Source organism: Centruroides sculpturatus, unplaced genomic scaffold (genome assembly GCF_000671375.1).
Source record: "Centruroides sculpturatus isolate CEXI.00-Female unplaced genomic scaffold, Cexi_2.0 scaffold116, whole genome shotgun sequence".
NCBI lineage: Eukaryota > Metazoa > Arthropoda > Arachnida > Scorpiones > Buthidae > Centruroides > Centruroides sculpturatus.
Genome location: NW_019384401.1, coordinates 95,875 through 116,064, shown reverse-complemented (window position 1 = coordinate 116,064; position 20,190 = coordinate 95,875). Strand labels below are relative to the sequence as shown.

Genomic DNA, 20,190 nt, shown 5'->3' with positions numbered 1-20,190 from the left:
ACTCTAGCATCTCAGAAAAGGATCCGCTGCCATTTATTATTGTAGCAGTCAACTTAGATTTGATCGTGGTTTTATTTACACTTACACTAGAAACTGTGAGATCTATTCTTTCTTGCGGAGTACCCAATCAATTTGCGAAATCTTTAGTGGCGATATTTGACATACCGCCTGAGTATGACACTGCGCATGCTTGAATACTGGTTCTGGTTGAATGATTTAAAACCCAAACCATGGCTGTCGAGATTCACGGTCTTATTTCCCTTTCAATGCATGGTAATGAGTGATGCACACTTTCCAAAACTACTGCATTGGATTTAAGATCCTGCTTGAATGGAATTGGTCTGCTGTCGACCATTGGTATCTTTGAGCTAGTCACAGTTTCTTTATTTCTGCAGAATAATGTATTATGTCTCTTTCGGTATATATTACACAAGTTCTTGGAGTTGCAATTGGATAGTTTATAGCAATCAGTTAAGCAGTTGAAACAGAGGTTGTTTCTAGCCACAAGATTGTTTCATTGAGAGGTTTCCAACCTCAAAAAGGAATCACCATTATAAATGAGATGATTATGCTTACGTAGGATGTAATGCAAAAATACAGTACACACAAGTTTCCAGCTTTGAATCTATACTTTCCCATATTTGGTTGCAATACTACGATTTTTTCATTCCATCTGTGTCTCTCAGGTTTTGGCATTCAGACATCATTCAGCATTTGTTAGATTAATGTAATCATTTTACTGAAAAATATTTGAACTTTCCACCTCTGGAAGGTTTCAGCCTTATTCAGATTCTGGCTTTTGCAGGTTTTACTGTATAGTAACTGCGTTCATTAGTACTCTAGACCATGTGACAAAACTACTGGGGAGACGAGTCATTTACAGAGAGCATATGATTGGCTAAAACACTGAGTATTGGTACTGTCCCTAGACTTACATTAGACAGTTACTGATGATAGCTATAGGATGGTTGAAATTTATAACAAGAAGTTGGTCCATCTTTTGCTGATATCAAAGCATTGAATACTTTACTGTGTTCTTTTTCATTCCTCCCTGAAATGTGCTCAATAATTTATAACCACCCTGTATATCATAGAGTTACTTTACTGTGGCTGATAATACATTATACTCTGATATGGTCACATTAAAGTAATCGATACAATTTCTGCTATTTTAATAATATGGAATTTACATGTTACATTCTCACTGTGTTACAAATGACATCAGTTTGTTTTATAAGTCTGAAATCAAAAGTATGTTATGATAAGTGATGTTATGAAATTGTGATGTTGCTATGAAGTCATAGGATGTATGTCTCTAAGATCTGTTCAGTTAAAGAAGGTAATTTCGTATACACAAAACTTTGATATCTGTAAGAGTACAGGACTGAGTTAAGCAGTTATTTATTATGTTAACTTGCTTATAATAATTTTTTTAAAGCATTCAATAAACAAAGTTTATTTTCAGAATATTATGAATGAAAGAGAAATATAAAGAAGTGACACTATGTTTTCTAAATTGTTTTTTAAACTCTTTCTGCCCTGTGGGCACTAAGAGGGCCTTGTTTTGCAAACCCATTATGGGTTCGGCCAGGCCCACAGTGGTTGCAGCTGGATGGTGAGGGATAGGGCCTGACATATCCTAATGGACCACACTGAAAAACACCTGGGAATTTTTCGACTCGTCTAGATTTGATCCCAGGCTCCAGTGCAGTAGGCTGCCACCTAGACCACTAGATCATCTGGCCATCAACCTCTTATGGACTGGAGGAAACAACTTTTGAATTTGTTTGGAATGCTTTATTCGGCAATGCAATGCAAGAGGTTCTGAGTGGATGGATGTTAATGAGTTAGACATGATAAGACAATGCATTTCCATTGTTTAATAATGAATATCCCTATAAATCCATAGGAGTAAAATACTTACAAGGTGTAGGCCTAGTGAAAATAAAATTTTGATTAATGTATTGCTACATATAGTGTCAAGTAATGTTTTATTTTGATAAAAGTATAAATAAATCTATTTAAAAATATTGCCAGGACAAATTTAAATCAAGATTTTACTGAATTATAGTAACCATTAAAGTTGTCAATACAAAAATTATCAAAAATTTTCTCACCTGTACGAAGGCATACTTCCAAAAGTTATTATTCTGTTGACGTTTTCTTGTGATTCTTCATCTTTTTTATTTGTAATACCAAATTTTTTGGTTAAACGCTTCTTAAAATGAGATGATTCTCTTTTTGGCAGTAAACTGTGGCGTCTAAAGATTCGATAGGTTATAAATTTTAAATTATATTGATACTCCTTATCAATTATTTATATATATTAACAAAACTTTTTCCTCCTGAAATCATACCTGTAACAAGTAGCAAGTAATGTAAAAAACATGAAGACCCCACCGACAATGGTAACAAGAACAATGACTAATGATGTTGCACTTATAGATGCTTTTTTTCCCACTGAAACAAAATACACTAAAATGTATTATAAACAGTTAATAAAATTATTTCTATAGTATATTCAAAACAGATTAATATTGTAGACCATTGAACTAACAGAATAATAAGAGGGACAGTAGTCCAGTAATATGATTGTTGGATTCAAATATAAAATGAACTTTATGTAAGATGTGATAAGGAATAAGTATTTATCACAACATGGGCTGTATAATACCTCAACAAATCTCAATATAGCACCCTCCTATAGAGCACTACTCTTGATGTGCCAACAATTGTTCACAAATAGATCTTCCTTATAAACATTAAATACAGAATCCTTTTATACCTGGGAATTACTAAAGGCATGATTTTTCATTACAAAATGACTGTTATTGCCAATTATGCAGTTTTTTAACTCTCAAACACAAACCCAATTATAGACTTCATTACTTATTTAACTTTGAAAGGTCCTTCAGTTTAGCATCATGCTACTCAGCATCAATTTAAGAGGCAAACAAATGATAGTGGTAAATTAAAGTTTGACTGTAACTTGTAATAAAAATAATAGAAAAAATTCATAATTAAATTAAGCATTAGCTGCACCAATGTGCCTGAAGGACACTCAACTCACTAAAGGATATTTGCTAATGTTGTATTTTCATTCTGAGTGATTTGTCTTCAATCATTCATATATTAAATAACTCTGTCAACTTATAATTTGTGTCACAACATAAACATAAGAATACTAATAAAAGCTTTTTTCAATGGGGTTGACTCTATGTATAATTTAAAAATTTTTACAAGAAAAATCCTTCTTGAGCTAAACTACTCAATCTATACTAACTTATAAGGATTAATCTACAAGGTCTGTTCAAAAAGTATCGGACCTTTGGTCGGCAAAAATAAATTTATTGACTTTGAGGAACAAAACCCTAATCCCCTTCAAAGTAGTCTCCTTGGTAATGTATACACTTCTCCCAGCGTTTCTGCCATTGCTGGAAACACTGCTGGAACGCATCTTTTGGAATGGTAATCAGCCGGTCCGTCGCATTTCGCATGATGTCTTCTCTCGACTAATTTGGGTTCCTTTTAGCGGCATTTTCAGCTTGAGAAATAGCCAAATGTCACACGGAGCCATGTGGAGAGAGTACGGAGCGTGACGAACCACAGGAGTATTGTGTTTGGCGACGAAAGCCCGAATCAGATGCGCAGAATGGGCGGATGCGTTATCACAATGGAGCTGCCAAATTTTGATCGACCACAGATCCCATCGTTTGCATCGCACTGTATCGGAAAGACGACGAAGGACCTCCTGGTAGTACTCCTTTGGGATGGTTTGGCCTTGTGGTGCGTACTCACGACACACCACCCCACGAAAGTCGAAAAAACTGTCAACATGACTTTTGATATTGCTGCGGACCTGCCGCGCTTTTTTTGGCCTCGAGGATCGTCCCCGAAAGCCTGCTGAATCTTGCGAATGGTTTACACTTGGGTATCGCCAAGGTTTTTGGCAAAATTTGATGTAATATCGCTGCTCACGTTGTTCAGTCATTTTCCAGCTTAGTGAAATCCGACGAGAGCGCACTACATGACCTCACTCATACGCCGATTGCCAACGACTGACGCTTTCTGCAGGCGGGAAAAAATTCAGGGCTGTGCATGACTTTCCCCTCCACAACTCCACCGAAGGAGGCCTCTCTCGCATCATTGGTTTACGCGGAAAAAAATAAGGTCCGATACTTTTTGAACAGACCTTGTATATATTAAAATACTAAGACATTAAAAATAATATAAAATACTAAGACACTAAAATTCTCAATACATTTATTTAGATCAAAACTTTAAAATACAATTTCAAAACTGTATTTTAAAAAGTTTTGATCTAAATAGCTGTGGCACTTTATACCATGCTATCTTATCCCAGCATGCATCCATCACTATTCCTTTATGTAATAGCACAATATTATTTTTATCAATCTTACAGTTCTTTTTAATACAATGTTGAAACCATGGTAAATCTTTATTTTTTAATCTAATGGATGCTTTATGTTCTTTTATTCTCTTTTGTAACTGCTGTTTCATTTCTCCTACATAACAGTTGGCTGAGGACATGTACATAAAATTATTTACACAACTTCTGATGTTCCATGTTTATCTTCTTTTTCTTTATTTTGGTTTATAAATTAAAATTTTTCTTATATTTTTCATATAAAATTAAAATTTTATACAGTGAGCGATTACTTAATGCACAAATCAGACAATGAGCACTTTCGCTACAGATTTTTATGTTTGGACAACAAACACGTGTTCGGATGATGAACACCTCACAGAACAAACACAAGCAGCAGCAATGTAAAATAACAAATACTGATTGGTCTTTCCTTGTCTCCAGGTGACAATTTGAAATCTTTCAAATCACAAGAGATGTTGACATCGAAGCTCAACCAGATACTGACAGAATTGAATAGTATTCCTCCAAACTTTGAACTCGCCCTTGTATTCCAGTCTTTTGTTTACCTTCCTGACAAAGAATTTTCTATATTCTTCATGAGATTGTCAGGCACTCATTAAGTTTTGCTTCGGTTTTTATTTTCAAAAGGTGAGAGTTTAACTGTCCAATCGGATATTTGTTAATGTTATAACACCAAATTTCAAATTTTGTCCAGGCATCACATTTACATAATTTTTTGTGCGTTAGTTGATTTCTGTTTTCTGAATTTTTGTAAGTGCTTTTCTGAACTTATCATGTCTCAATATTACAACTACATACAGAGTTTATTTTTAAATTTAATATTGACATTTATCAAAGTATTTTCACTATAAAGTAATATTTACATATCAAAACCTAAACCAATAAAGCTTTTCTTACATATTATTCATTTTAGCACACAATAATTATCTAACACAACAACAAAAATTCATTTCACTGAAATAATTTTATATATAATTATTATAAAAAACACACTGAATAATTATATAATTATATATATATATATTTACCATAAGGAGTTGTTTTTGCAACAATGCTCTTCTTCCAATACGGAGTTGTTTCTGAAACGGGAGCCACTGTAGTGTATATTTCGGGCATCCCTTTTCCAGAAATTGGATAAAAATCACTCACACGTTGGCTACAATCTCTCGAAACCCATCCTTTATCACAATAACACGTATTGAGATTTGAGCAAACCTGTAATCAAAACTCACAAAATGTCTTTAAAAGGCTAATACAAAATAATAATCTTAAAACTTACTTACGCCATGACCCGAACACATAAGGGCCACATTGTTAGTAGGGCAGTTTCCTGGCTCCATGAACTGTTCTAAGTTGACACAAGTCTGATTGACACATATCTATCATAAAAAGTAGTTGCCAATTAAATTATCTGAGATTTTTTTATTTACATAATAATTAAGCATAACATTACTTTATTTTCGGCACACTTGGTACCATCTATAACCATTCCCATATCGGAAATTCCACCAATTGATCCACTGGCAACTCTAGAATAATGATAATTAATTAAATATACTGTACTTTCTTTGGAAATTACAAAAAATTTAAATTTAACATTATCACTTACTTGCACTCAAATTCTTTTCCTTCGATGGAAACTATTGTGCGTGAATACTGATCTTCCATTTCTTCCACAATTGGATTTCTTGTGCCCTGCTGACATTGCAGAGATCCACATAAGGAATTCCTATAAAATTGTTTAACGTTATTTTTATATAAATTATATATAATAATATTTTTATAATAAATAATAGTAATTAAGGAAAGATATTGTCTTACTCTTTTGTACACTTAATATAAGCTCCTTTAATATAAGGATCTACACCACAATTTCCATTAATACTTCCTTGTGTATTAAACTGACTGTAACATTTTTTGTCAGAAGATACTGCACCTGAATTTAACCAATTAAATTTACAAATTGTAAATCTTCAATAAAAATGATACAACAGACTAAGAATAAGTTTTAGATATTATCTGGTACAATGTGCATATGTATACAGCCAAACATATACTAATGAAGAAACAAAACACTTACATATGAACAAATTCTTAACATATGTATGTATACATATACCTCTGTGACCAAAAGTATTAGTAATGGTTCAATTTGAATTTATCCATCAAAATTTATTTCATCCCCTTCAAAGTAATCCCCTCACACTACAATGTACTTATGTCAACATTTCTCAAAACATGCTTTCAAGTCAATTACATGAAATCCCTTCAGACTCGGAGAAATTTTGTTTTATGACATCAATACTGTTAAAACAGTAACCACAAAGTGCAAATTTTAGTTGAGGAAATTGGAAAAAGTGATATGGTGCTATATCAAATGAATATGATATGGAATTTGCAGAATCATATTTGTTGAGTTTTAAGTCAAAAATTTATCAACAAGAGCATTGTGAGCAGGTGCAAAATCCATGAGTTTTTACCACAAATAGGATTGTTTTCTACAAACTGCTTCAAACAAATGGTACACAACACTGAAATAATATCCTTTGTTGACAGTTTGGCCAATCAGTAGGAATTCATGATACCCAACACCACAAAAATTGAAGTAAACATTCAACACAACCCTAATTTTGACTGACTTTGATGTAGTCTTCTTTTAGTCTTGCTTCATCTTTCGAGTACCATTCACTCAAGTGTTAAGCGTTTTGATGTCAAAAGTGTATATCCATACTTTACCACCCGTAATGGCATGTTTTAAGAACAATTTGCCTTGAAAAAGTATTTCCTCGGTGATTTGATCATGTTGTTTTTGGAAAAAATTCAATGTTTTTTGGGATGACTCAAGAAGTAATGTACCATAAGCCCCAATAATATTTTAAAATTGCTTGACAAGATCTAAATGTTACTGAAACATGTTCAATAATGTCTCCAATTGTTAAATGATAATCATTGAGTATCAAATCTCTGACTCGAGCAACATCTTGTTCATCAGTTGAAATGGATGGTCTACCAGAGTGTGGTTCATCTTCAATGAGATGTCTGTCTTCTGCAAACATCTTGTGCCACTCTTATTTTTGATAGACTATCATCAACAAAGGCTTTTTGCAACATTTCCAACATTTTTATAGCAGTAATTCCATTGAGAAAATAAAATTTAATGCACATTCTTTGCTCAATTATACTCAATCTTTTGAAAAATTGCCAGTGAAAAAATTATTTACACAAAAAACAAGCATTTATTTGCAAATGAAAACAGATGATGACATGTGGATTGCTGCTAGATGTCAATGAAGATCCATTGACATCTAGCAGCAATCCGCATGTTAAACCAAAAAACAAAAAATGACAACACTTCTCTCTTGAATGCAAGCAGTTTAAATGAACCATTCCAGATACTTTTTGATTACAGTAGTACATTAAGTATGTATGTATATAATAAAGAACAAACAATGTATACAAGTATCTCTTATACAATGCGACACTTGTACAACATGGTTTCACTCTAATGTAGTTCAAGAATTTGGGACAAACGCCCAAACTCCATACAAACTTTCGCAACTTTTAAGAGCAAACTCCTTTACTCAATATTTTATTATTCAAGTAAGTATGAATGCTATCACAAATATACCTACAAACTTTAGAATATTGAATTTTTTAAATTTATTTTGTGCCTTTCATCAGGTTTAATGAAAACTAATAATGCAATTTTTTTATTCCTTGTCCTAGCTTTCTTGTCAACCAGGTGTCATTGTAGTTACTTTCAGATTTTAGCTTTTAAGACTATCACAGTGTTTTGTGTTTCGTTTTTATAAATTATTCTTCATATTTAGTAAAGTTTATTTAAACATTTTCAGATAATTGCTATTAATTTTTTTTTAAATTAGGTAAGTAATCATTTGTAAACATGACAAACAAAATACAGTGATATCTTGATAGTAAAATTGTTCCCAACTCAAACAATTCAGTGTTTGAACACAAATTTTGAAAAAAAAAGAAAAATTGCTTGGTCCTCAATTGGCCAAACATGACCTGCTAGCACAAATTTTCAATTAATAACATATTTTTATTTTTGTCATGAATAAAAAATGTATGGTAAAAATAAAAAAATGACGTTGTTCTGAGCTGCTTTGTTGATCTTGATTCAACAAATCAAGATCAACAAAGCAGCTCAGAAGATGACAATACTTTGTAAAAAGAAAATGCTTTCATTAAACTAAAAGTAATATTAATGCATAATACAGTATTTTTAATTATGATTGTTAATTAATTATTAAAGCAATCAATAATTTATTCCTAAACATGTTTCTCTAGTAATGAAAATAATAGCATACTTTTTCTAACTTTTGGAACCTAACCCTATGTTTTGCATTAGTCCTTTCTTTTGTATAACACAGATTTGCATAACACAGCACTTTTTCGAAACATAACCACTCAGGGTGTCCAACAATTTCCAATTTTTAAGAGATTTCCAGGATGAAAACCTCATTTTTCCCTTACTAACTGAAAACAACTCAATTACATACCTCGAAGCCTGTTACCAGTGTGCAATTGACTTCAAAAAATGAAAAAATAAAATTTCACAAACGTTTTTGAAATTTCAATGGTTTTTCTTCAGGCGATGATGAATTTCCGTTAGAATGTCATTAAATATGAAAATTATTCGAAATTTAAATATGCGCTAGCTGATGAATTTTTACTATGCATGTGCACTACATACGTAGCAAATGACGAGAATTTATAGCGTTTTGTCCACCAGCGCTTGTTATGCCAAAGATAGATTTATTTCTTCCTTGTGGTTGATGCAGGTGTTGTTGAGTTTATATAAGTATAAGGCATCAAACCACTTTAGATGCTCAGTGTATGGTGTGTTGTGGATAATTCTCGCTTGGCTAAAATTCAGTTCTATCTCAGGATCACTTGTGTAAATACTTAGAGCTGTGATGGTCCTGGTGCGTTGTACATTCACGATGTGTCTTTTACCCTAATGCTCAAGGAATGCTTTGTAGAGCCGATGTAGCAGAGCTCTCTATTGCATCTGCGATCTTTCTTTGGGATGTTGTAGACTCCTGGGAGTCTATCCCTGCTAGGAATGTCCTTTCCATTGTGTAGGAAATCATAAATGGTTGGACACCTTCTATATGTGATGTGAATGCGGCACTTCCTAGCTATCTGTGTAAACAGTGATTGAAGATATGGGTTATAAGTGACTGGTATCCTTTCTTCCTCTTGTCGGTCTTTGTCGCAGGAGTGGACTTGAGGAATTTCTTGGAAGCGGTGGAACTTTCTGATTAATCTTCAAGTAATATGATATAATATCTTTGGGTAAGTCCCAATGGGGAGCCCCATCTCGGGAGACTTATGTGAAATGGTTGTAAGTAGGGTTTCTCATTTCCCGGGAAATTTGCCTCCAGCGGGATTATGGGACAAATAATTTCTTTTCCCGGGATCCCGGGATGAGATAGTAAAATAGAATTTTATATGAATAAAAAAGATCATACAGGAATATCATAAATTCAAATAATTTAATTTATTTTCTAGTAAGTAACTAAAAGTGTAGGGCCAATCTCATCCATACGGACAGGTTAGGCTCAATTAATTTATGTTCTCCTACATTATAAGATGAAAGTAAAATAAAGCATTTCATTAAGAGTTTTAATGATTACGAAAAAAATACTAATTTATTTCTAAAGATGAAATAAAAAATAAAGTGTGATGAGTGATATTTACTTTCAGCAAGTCTCCGCTGTTCAATGATGCGCAAACACAATACATAGATATTACATGAACTAACAAGTAGAGACTTGTAAAGCATAGGTAATAATATGCAGGAAGAAACCTCAAAATTTCTCTTTTAGGCAAGTCTTCAAAATGCAACTTTTCATATAATAAATAATAGAAAGAAAACCTGACATAGTAAATTATTATTGAAATGCGAGATTTCCCGGGAAAATAAAATTTCCCAGGATTTTTCTCGTAGGGAATAAACGGCGAGAATCCCAGGAAAACGGGATCCCGGGAAAGAAACCCTAGTTATAAGACAGCTAGAATCCAAGATCCTCCCTCATCACCTCTCCAACATCATTTTATATAGGAGATATGTGGACAATATAATCATTCTATTGACATCAACATTCGAATTGAAGGATCAACAATCCACAAGGAAGTATATCATAAACCGGAAGCAGAATCTATATACCGATGGAGTCATGTGACCCACATCAATACAAAATTGTGGCATATAATAATCTAATTAAAAGAGCACACACACTCCTCCACACAGCAAGCTCTACACGACGAACTGAGATGTACTCATCACATTGTCTCAGACCAGGGGTACCCCAATATTACCCAAAGATTAATCAGAAAGTTCCACCGCTCCCAAGAAATTCTCAAAGTCCACTCCTGCAACGACGACCGACAAGAGGAAGAAAGGATACCAGTCACTTATAACCCATATCTTCAATCACTGTTTACACAGATAGCTAGGAAGCGCCGCATTCACATCACATATAGAAGATGTCCAACCATTTATGATTTCCTACACAATGGAAAGAACATTCCTAGCAGGAATAGACTCCCAGGAGTCTACAACATCCCAAAGAAAGATCGCAGATGCAAGCTCTGCTACATCGGCTCTACAAAGCATTCCTTGAGCATTAGGGTAAAAGACACATCGTGAACGTACAACGCACCAGGACCATCACAGCTCTAAGTATTTACACAAGTGATCCTGAGATAGAACTGAATTTTAGCCAAGCGAGAATTATCCACAACACACCATACATTGAGCATCTAAAGTGGTTTGATGCCTTATACATATACAAACTCAGCAACACCTGCATCAACCACAAGGAAGAAATAAATCTATCTTTGGCATAACAAGCGCTAGTGGACAAAACGCTATAAATTCTCGTCATTTACTACGTATGTAGTGCGTATGCATAGTAAAAATTCATCGGCTAGCGCAGGGTTGGCCAACAGTTTTTGTCCCCGGGCCGAATTGGAAAGAAAACTTTTTTCATGGGCCGAACCAGAGGCTGCCTAGGAAGATTTTGAGGTGGTGCAAGATCTCATTGTGGTGTCACCCGTAGAGACTAAATTGTAGATAGAGATTACAGACACATTTTTCACATTACCATACTTTATCAATGTTCTACGCTGTACTTAAGAGATTTGTAATGATGGTTAACTCTAACCGGACAGAGAGTTGTTGACCTTTTTTTTCTTTTAGGCATTAGAACTTTCACCGATCTATTCTGACTTGAGTAGCTAATATTGAAAGATTAATTGCGGGCCACATAAATCCATTACATGGGCCAGATCCTGCCCACGGGTTGTATGTTGGCCATGCCTGGGCTAACGCATATTCAAATTTTGAATAATTTTCATATTTAATGACATTCTAACGGAAATTCGTCGTCGCCTGAAGAAGAACCATTGAAGTTTCAAAAATGTTTGTGAAATTTTATTTTTTCATTTTTTGAAGTCAATTGTACACTGGTAACAGGCTTCGAGGTACGTAACTGATATTTCCGGTGTTGGATAAAGTGAAGTTATGAAAACAACTCATTGCATAAATTAAAAACAGTTCACAATTGATTTGATGTTACCAAATGAAACTCACAGTTACAAGGTTGTTCAATTCTCTTTATTATAAAATATGATAATTTTTTTCACTTTGATTAATCAATTTGTAGATTGTTGCTTTAAAATGTGCAGAAGATTATATATCACATATAGGTTCAACATAACAATTTTACTAAAATATGAAAATTCAAATTGACACTGTCAATCTTATAATCCAATACAATTTTTCCAATTTTGCAATTCACAGTGAGTAAATATTACAAAATAATCATGTTCTTTATTAATTATAGTATAAAATAAACTTTTTTTTTTTCAGTTTTTCAAATGTGCATTAATGTCTCCAATCTCATTAACTTCTGCAAGAATCATCATCATCTTTTTCTTTAGCTTTTTCATCATTTTTGCAGCCTTCAACTTCTCACTCCACTTCTTTCTTTTGCCTTATTTCTTTCTGTTTACAAGTTACCACAACTTCCTTGTATCTCTGGGCTGCAATTCAAGTTGTATGGATAAACTATTTTGATATATCCACTGGCTGACGTGACTACATCATGTAATTTTCTATAAGCTACAAATCTCTTCTTTTTGGTTTTCCATTAATTTAAGCATTTTTTGTTGCTAAACCAAACAATCACTATAATTAATTGTGCTATTATTATGCTATAATTAATAATTAGAAACTAAGTAATTTGGTACTAGAGGTAAATGTTATGCACTTAGTATCAATACAATTAATTGTTTGGCTTAGTACAACAGTCTTTGTGATGTTGATATACACATATATACATTCTTTGTTGGTGGAAAATCCACATTCCATATGAGCATTACCATGGAACATTATTAAAATCATCTTCATACATGTTTCAAATTCTTTTACTTTATCACATTGATGTGACAGACTAAGCCAGAAAGAACCAAACCTGTCATGCTGTCTGGAGTAGTGTTTAACCATAATCACTAATTCCTGGGAATGACAAAATGTCTTTGTATTGTTTAGCAATTTTAATCACTTGCAATCAGAACCTTTTAAAATGCAATAACACAGTTTTAATGAAAACATGTAATGAACATTTCCGATCTTGAACAAGGTCTGCTTCATGTTTTTAACCAACAAAATTCCAAATTGAAATGCATAGAACAAAAATATATTTGAAAAATTATTCTCAAAACTTTGGAACAACACATAGCATATATAAAAAATTAAAAAGTAGACAATATAAAAATTATAAAATATATAACGCTAACCTAAATACAAAAAATTTTTAAGATGTAACTAATAGCAAATAATATAAAATAAACCTTTAACTATCCAGCAATAAAAAATGTTTAATAAAACGTTTTCAACCGTTTTTAAACGGCCATCTTCAGTTGAACTAATATTAAAAAGGAACACTAAAAAAAAAAAAAAACCGCATGAAATACAAATTAAACAGAAACCGAAATTCGCATGCGTAACTCATTGGACTTGCATCTTCTGAAAATCTATAAATAACTTGCAAATAACACGAAAATAATAAAGCCACCAAAAAAAGAGGGGAGGGAAATATACGTTGATTACAAGGTGTTAATCTGCGTTATTGTAAAAGGATTTCCAGGCATAACGCAGATTAACACCTTGTAATCAACGTATATTCCCCTCCCCTCTTTTTTTGGCGGCTTTATTATTTTCGTGTTATTTGCAAGTTATTTATAGATTTTCAGAAGACGCAAGTCCGATGAGTTACGCATGCGCATTTCGGTTTCTGTTTAATTTGTATTTCATGCGTTCTTTTTTTAATGTTCCTTTTTAATATTGGTTCAACTGAAGATGGCCGTTTAAAAACGGTTTAAAACGTTTTTATTAAACATTTTTTAATGCTGGATAGTTAAAGGTTTATTTTATTTTATATTATTCATTCCAGTATAAGTTCTTGTTTTTATTTATTTAATAGCAAATAAAAAACTGATTTGTGTTAGCATTGCCTGTATAAATTTTTATATACATTATGTGTTGTTCCAAATTTTTAAAAATAATTTTTCAAATATATTTTTGTTCTATGCATTTCAATTTGGAATTTTGTTGGTTAAAAACATGAAGCACACCTTGGGCAAGGTTGAAAACATTCATTAGATGTTTTCATTAAAATTGTGTTACTGGATTTTAAAGGTTCTTGATTGATTGTGATACATTCCAGTAATTTGGAAGCTAGTTTAATTTAATCACCTGTAAAATCATTTATCCAATTATTAGACATAAATGTTTCTAATGTAATATCTAGAAGTTTTTGTGTTTTCTCTTTATTCCTTGCATAAGCTGAATTTAGGTCAATGACAGTCTCTCGGTCAATTTGTATTTCAGTGGCAAGTTTTCTAACAATTTGGTGGTTACAACTCATAAGCAGTTTGCACAGCCTTTTCAAACTTCTAATATACTCTGTCAATTACTCCCGTCATTCTAACTTTTCTAATTTTCTAATCTTTGGTGGCATATTTAAGGTCTACTGTATGTATTGTAGAGATGCACATCAGTAATTGAATTCAGAGAATGTTTTAATTTGCTATCTGAAATCTACAACTACAGTGTCAGAACAGACTTTTATTAAGGAGATAGTTAAAAAAAAGACCAGGTGTCAAAAAATTACTGACCAAAAAATGACCATTAATGCCATATTGTTATTAAAAGAAATGGAAGTATAAGAATGTATTCACCAAAAACATCTCACATCTCTGCATTAAATGAAGTTTATTTAGCCAGATATTATATATAAATTATATGAACATATTATTGATCAAACTACTGTTTTCATAAAATATAATTATTTGATATTATGAAATCTTATATTTAACAAATAATACCTATGTTTATTGTCTTGTGACTGTAAATTAAAAATTTAAAGCATGTAAAACTTGTTAATTTAAATAGATTTCACTATTAAAATAAGAGAAATTTCAATAGATGAATGACACTCAAATGAAGTAAAATCAATTAACTACAGTGGGTGATCGGTTAATGAACATAATCCGTTCCAAGACTTTGTTCATTATCCGAATTGTTTGTTAACCGATTATCGATTTACCATAGGTTTTTATGGGAATTTGATTAATTCATTCTGGAGACTCCAAAAAGTAAAAAATATATACATTTTTACTACGTTTACTTATATGTAATAGTAAAAATACATATATATGTAGTCTTGCATTTTTATTAGTCATGTTTTTTCCGCTTGTGGGGGTTAAAGAATCTGTCCAATGTCGATTGTTTTTCTCTTTTCATCAGGATTTTTCAGAAGTAATTAATAGTATTGTAATTGTAGAGATCCCCAACTCCATTAACCTTATTCTGGTTGGGATGCCACTTGGATGATCGTTGTTTTGACATTCTCCCACTTTCGTCTTCCTCTTTTTCAAAAGAAAACACATCTCTCTGAGTTTCTTGGTATTCTTCATTTGAGAGTTCTTGGAGTTCTTCTGTCGTCAGATCAGTTTCAGGTTCCATTATGAGCTCTAAAATGCTCTTTATTTCTCAGATGTGATTTTCATGACTCCATTAGCAGCTTGAGACATCATGACATATCTTTCATAGCTAAGATTGTGCCTACTGTAGACATGTTCAAGCCATTCTGCCTAGCAATATTAGACATCTTGTGCCCACTTTCTACCTTGGCTATTATCTCTTGCTTGGTTTCTACAGTGAGCATAGTTCTTGACACTCCTCTTTTTAGGCTCCATAATATTATCAGTTTCTTTTTTAAATAAAAAGTTCAGAAAAGCACTTACAAAAATTCAGAGAACAGAAATCAATTAGCCTACAAAAAATTATTTAAATGCAAGACCCGGATGAAATTCGAAATTTGGTATTAAAACGTTAACGAATATCCGATGAGAGTTAAACTTTCACCTTTCGTGAATAAATCCCGATGCAAAACTTAACAAGTGCACGTCTGACAGTCTCGCGAATACTATAAAAAATTATTTGTCAGAAAGGTAAACAAAAAGCTGGAATTACAAGGGAGAGTTTCAAAATTCGGAGGAATATTATACTATCTGATCAGTATCGGGTTGACATCGATGTTGACATCTCCCGCGCTCCGAAAGTTTCGAATTGTTACCCGAAGACACGGGAAAAATCAATCGGTTTCATTATTTTCCGTCGCTTCTTTTTATGTTTGTTCAGTAAAGTGTTCATTAACCGAACATGTGTTCGTTGTCCGATCATAAAAATCTTTCCCAAAAGTGTTCGTTATCCAATTTGTTCGTTATCTGATTTGTTTGCTATCTGAACTGTTCGTTAACTGATCACCCACTGTATAGTTAAATCTGTTCAGATTTAACATGCTATAATACTGAAATTGATATTAATGTCACTTAACATGTTTTGCTTCCAAGCTCCTTACTTATTTTGAATCTAATGCGCACTTCATTTCTCAACTTCTCAAAAAGTTAAAAAGGATGCACATTAATATAGAATAAATACTGTACAGTAAAATCTGTCCAAAAGAGACTCTTAATGATATTTTGCAAAAATAATGACAAATGAAAAAATTGTCTTTTAGTTAAAATTGTGACTGGTTCCAAACCCTGCAATCATAAATTGCAAGCATTGCTGAAGTGTAGATGGATACTACATGCCATTTACTTGGTAAGAGCTTTGAAACTGTTGTGATTAGACCTCCTCTACAATCTTATTTCCAAAGAAAACTGGCTGCTAGCTAGGGTTGCCAACTGCTTTTCAGGGAATCCCACAAGACAACACTTAAAAAATAAGCTATTTACAATTGAAAAAGGTTACATTTTTTCACATAACAGTTTAAAGTCAGATAATTCAAATTTTGTATGTTCTTAAAACAAGTATAATAATTATTATTTACTCCATACTTAAATTTAATTAGCATGCATGATGCAATCTTAGATCATCATTCAAATCATGTGACACAAGAATGTGCACATTCAAATCATTTGTTGTTCCCTTTTCATTTTATGCTCTGCAATAATAATTTTCTTTTTCCTTTTCCAGATTTAATATCAAACTCCCTGAGATTTTCATGACTTTTCCCTCATCTGACAATGGATCTGAAAATCCCTGATATTTTCAGATCCATTGGATACCCGGCTATCGTATTATATGAGGGATACTTGTACATAAATGTATAAATTTATTTGTTGTATACCAGTACAAGTAATTTCTGTAGTCATTTACAAAAAATTCCAAACATGATGTAAAATGCACAAAATGAATTTCAAAACTTAAATGTCTTTTAATGCTTTTCCTGTATTTCTGTAATTTACTTATGTTTACTTTAATGTAATTCTTTTAAAATTGAACAAAAAGAATTTTGTATAACAAACTGAAAACAGCTTACCAAATCCCCAGATGAATTCACACTGTTTGTTTGGAGTAGGACAATTTCCATGATAACAATATCCAGCTGCATTGTTGCACATGTTTCCATTTTTCTTGTACACATCAACAGGACACTAATTAAATTTAACAGAATGTAATATTTCATCAACAAGTACTAAGATCCTATTTATACTGTATGTATATATATATAACGAGTATATACACAAATATATATACAGAATGTAATATTATTGAACAAAACTTTGATATCATTCATTACTCCAAATAAAGAACCTGAAACAAAGAAATATTACCTGGCCCACTTTACCATCACAATATTCTGGTATGTCACATTCACTGGCAGCAGGACGACAGAGGTGTCCAGCATGCTTCAACTACGAAAAACAGAAATAAAACTAAGTAGAAATCTATTGCTTGTATTATTAACAATTTTCATAAATGAATCAATAAATTGGTAGCTTTAATAAATTTTATATAAAGACAAAACTTAAAATTTTAGATCATACTTTGCAGTTCTCGCAGCAAGGACCCGTAGAGCATTCTGCTTCAACACGCAACTTACAAGTTATCGGATCGCAGCATGGATCGGACTGAAGACATTCCTATAAACAGAGGCATTTTGTTAAATTCTAATAATTATATATTTTTATACATGCTATTAATTTTTTCACAATTATACCTCTATGCTTCCACAGTCACACTGTTCACCTTCTTCAATAACTCCATTCCCACAAGAACGAAAGTCTTCTAACTAAGAAAACATAATTTCATTTTTTTCTAAATAATAACTTTTCAGATTTACACATGTATGTTGTATTAAAATGAATTCAATTTCTTGAAATTTCTTAGAAAAATTTATAATTCAGTTATTAAATAAAATTTATATATATTAAGGAAAAATTCTCTCTGCAAGATCCATCATCATAATCTACACTTACTTGGTTAGGTTTGTTAAAAAGACAAATACCGTGACCAATACGAAGGGCATTAATGTAATCTTGCAGGCTACATGCAGAGAAGTGATAAGGCTGTATTCTATTCTGTCCACTATAACCAATAAAATACACATGTAAATCATCCAATCATGTTTAACATCACTAGCTTTTATTCAAATGATCAAATGAGAGAGATTATCCAAAAGTTTTGGAAGAAGTTTATTTACTAAATATGAATACTTTTAGTTACCAAGGTAAAGAATTTATTTATAATATCCCTATCTGCTATTAAAAATTTAAAATAAAATCTCTAAAATATATACAAGCAAAGAAATGTGTTAAATTAAGATTTGAAAAAAATGAATGTGATGAAAGGTATATTTAATATTAAATTTATTAATTCACATAGTTTTTTAGTGTATCAAACGGTAGGAAATTAAATCTTCAAAAATGATAAGATTAAAGAGGAAATTTTATATATCTAGAATAGTTTTAAAGGAAAAAATGAAAAACATTAACTATACAAGCTTCTTTCCAAAAACACAATAATTTCTTTGGTTTCTTTCAAAGAAACCATACCATAAACTCATGGAATATCCCTCAAATAGATTTAAAATTTATCTCTCATTTCAAGTGCTTTCTTCATTTCAGAAAAACATTTTACTCAAAGAAACTTCTCTGACTTTTTGTCAAATTAAATAATACATTTGGTTTATTAGAGTACATATAACACAACAAACCACAATATACTTTTGGACTTTGGTATGACAAAAAATGAGATAATTAACATTATAAGTTCTGGAAATTGAATTCTAAGAGTAGAAAGTTTACAAGACCTATATGAAAACTCCTGTAGTACATTTATTAAAATCCAAAAGTACTTGAGTCTGTTATGATATATTTAAACAGTGTGTGTATGCCAATACACCACAATTTTATTTATTAAAATTTCTAATCTCTTTTTCTTGAAGTAATTTTAAATGAATTTCTGACTTTATCCATTAAATTTCTCAGCTTGTCTGCAAAAAACACTTTTGTTATTTTAACTTATATAAAGTTAAATATACAGTAATTGTTGTTATTCTTTCTACAAATTTATATATATATATTTTTTAAGGTTATAGTTATGAAAAAATGTATATAGCTTTTAATTATCTAAAATCCAATTGATAATTGATAATGCAAAATCTAGTTCAATTTGTAACCTAGATGTAAATTATCAATATAATCTCTGTCAAATGCATTTGTGAGTATTTCAAAACAATAAAACAGAACAAAAATCTTAAATCAAATTTTGAACTTTTTTGTAATAATTATGAGAATTACTTCATCGTAAACAAATGATAAATCAACCTTCCAGTTTATTTAATTTAAATGATGTTAATATTGCTTGTATAACTTCTGTTTGACTACTTCATTTCTTATTATATGATGGATTTTTCAAAATAAAAATTGTCTATTCAAAAATTTAAAAATTTTTCAATAGACAATATATTACAAAAAATTTGTATGCTTGAATGATACAAAATATAGAAATATGCAGATAAAAACTAACTCTTCAAGATAATAGTGCCGACCCTTTCAGTCAGCAAACAAACATTTAATGCAACTAAGCAAGTATTTTTTCTGCAGCTCTCCAAGTTTGTACATACTACATTTGGCATCATTATTGTTGTCAGGGGTCTAGGTTAAGTAAAAATCACTAGACATGAGTAAAGAAAAATTTTTGTGTTATCAAGTACTTTCAAATAAAGTTAATTAACTATTCAGAAATGTTTTTGAACAAAGTTTGGTGAGGAAAAGCATGTAAAGAAACAGCATGAAAACATTGAACTTGACAAATGCCTGCATATCACAAAATTTCCAGGTTAACTGGGCACTTTGGAGTTTGTGAAGGAGATATTTCAAGATAGCCT

The 20,190-nt window shown here is 31.7% G+C and overlaps 1 protein-coding gene across 1 annotated transcript in view; it reads right to left on the bottom strand.

Annotated features, from left to right (window-relative positions):
- LOC111618648 overlaps positions 1-20,190 on the bottom strand; it is a 129,385-nt gene that overhangs the window by 17,313 nt on the left and 91,882 nt on the right. Inside the window, exons 16-27 of the mRNA XM_023360206.1 lie at positions 18,278-18,386; positions 18,019-18,090; positions 17,846-17,941; positions 17,633-17,713; positions 17,338-17,452; positions 6,233-6,347; positions 6,021-6,140; positions 5,865-5,940; positions 5,695-5,790; positions 5,440-5,626; positions 2,358-2,460; positions 2,118-2,261 (exon numbers count right to left, since the gene is read on the bottom strand). Coding sequence (XP_023215974.1) covers positions 2,118-2,261; positions 2,358-2,460; positions 5,440-5,626; positions 5,695-5,790; positions 5,865-5,940; positions 6,021-6,140; positions 6,233-6,347; positions 17,338-17,452; positions 17,633-17,713; positions 17,846-17,941; positions 18,019-18,090; positions 18,278-18,386 — 1,314 coding nt within the window. The remainder of the gene's footprint in view (positions 1-2,117; positions 2,262-2,357; positions 2,461-5,439; positions 5,627-5,694; positions 5,791-5,864; positions 5,941-6,020; positions 6,141-6,232; positions 6,348-17,337; positions 17,453-17,632; positions 17,714-17,845; positions 17,942-18,018; positions 18,091-18,277; positions 18,387-20,190) is intronic.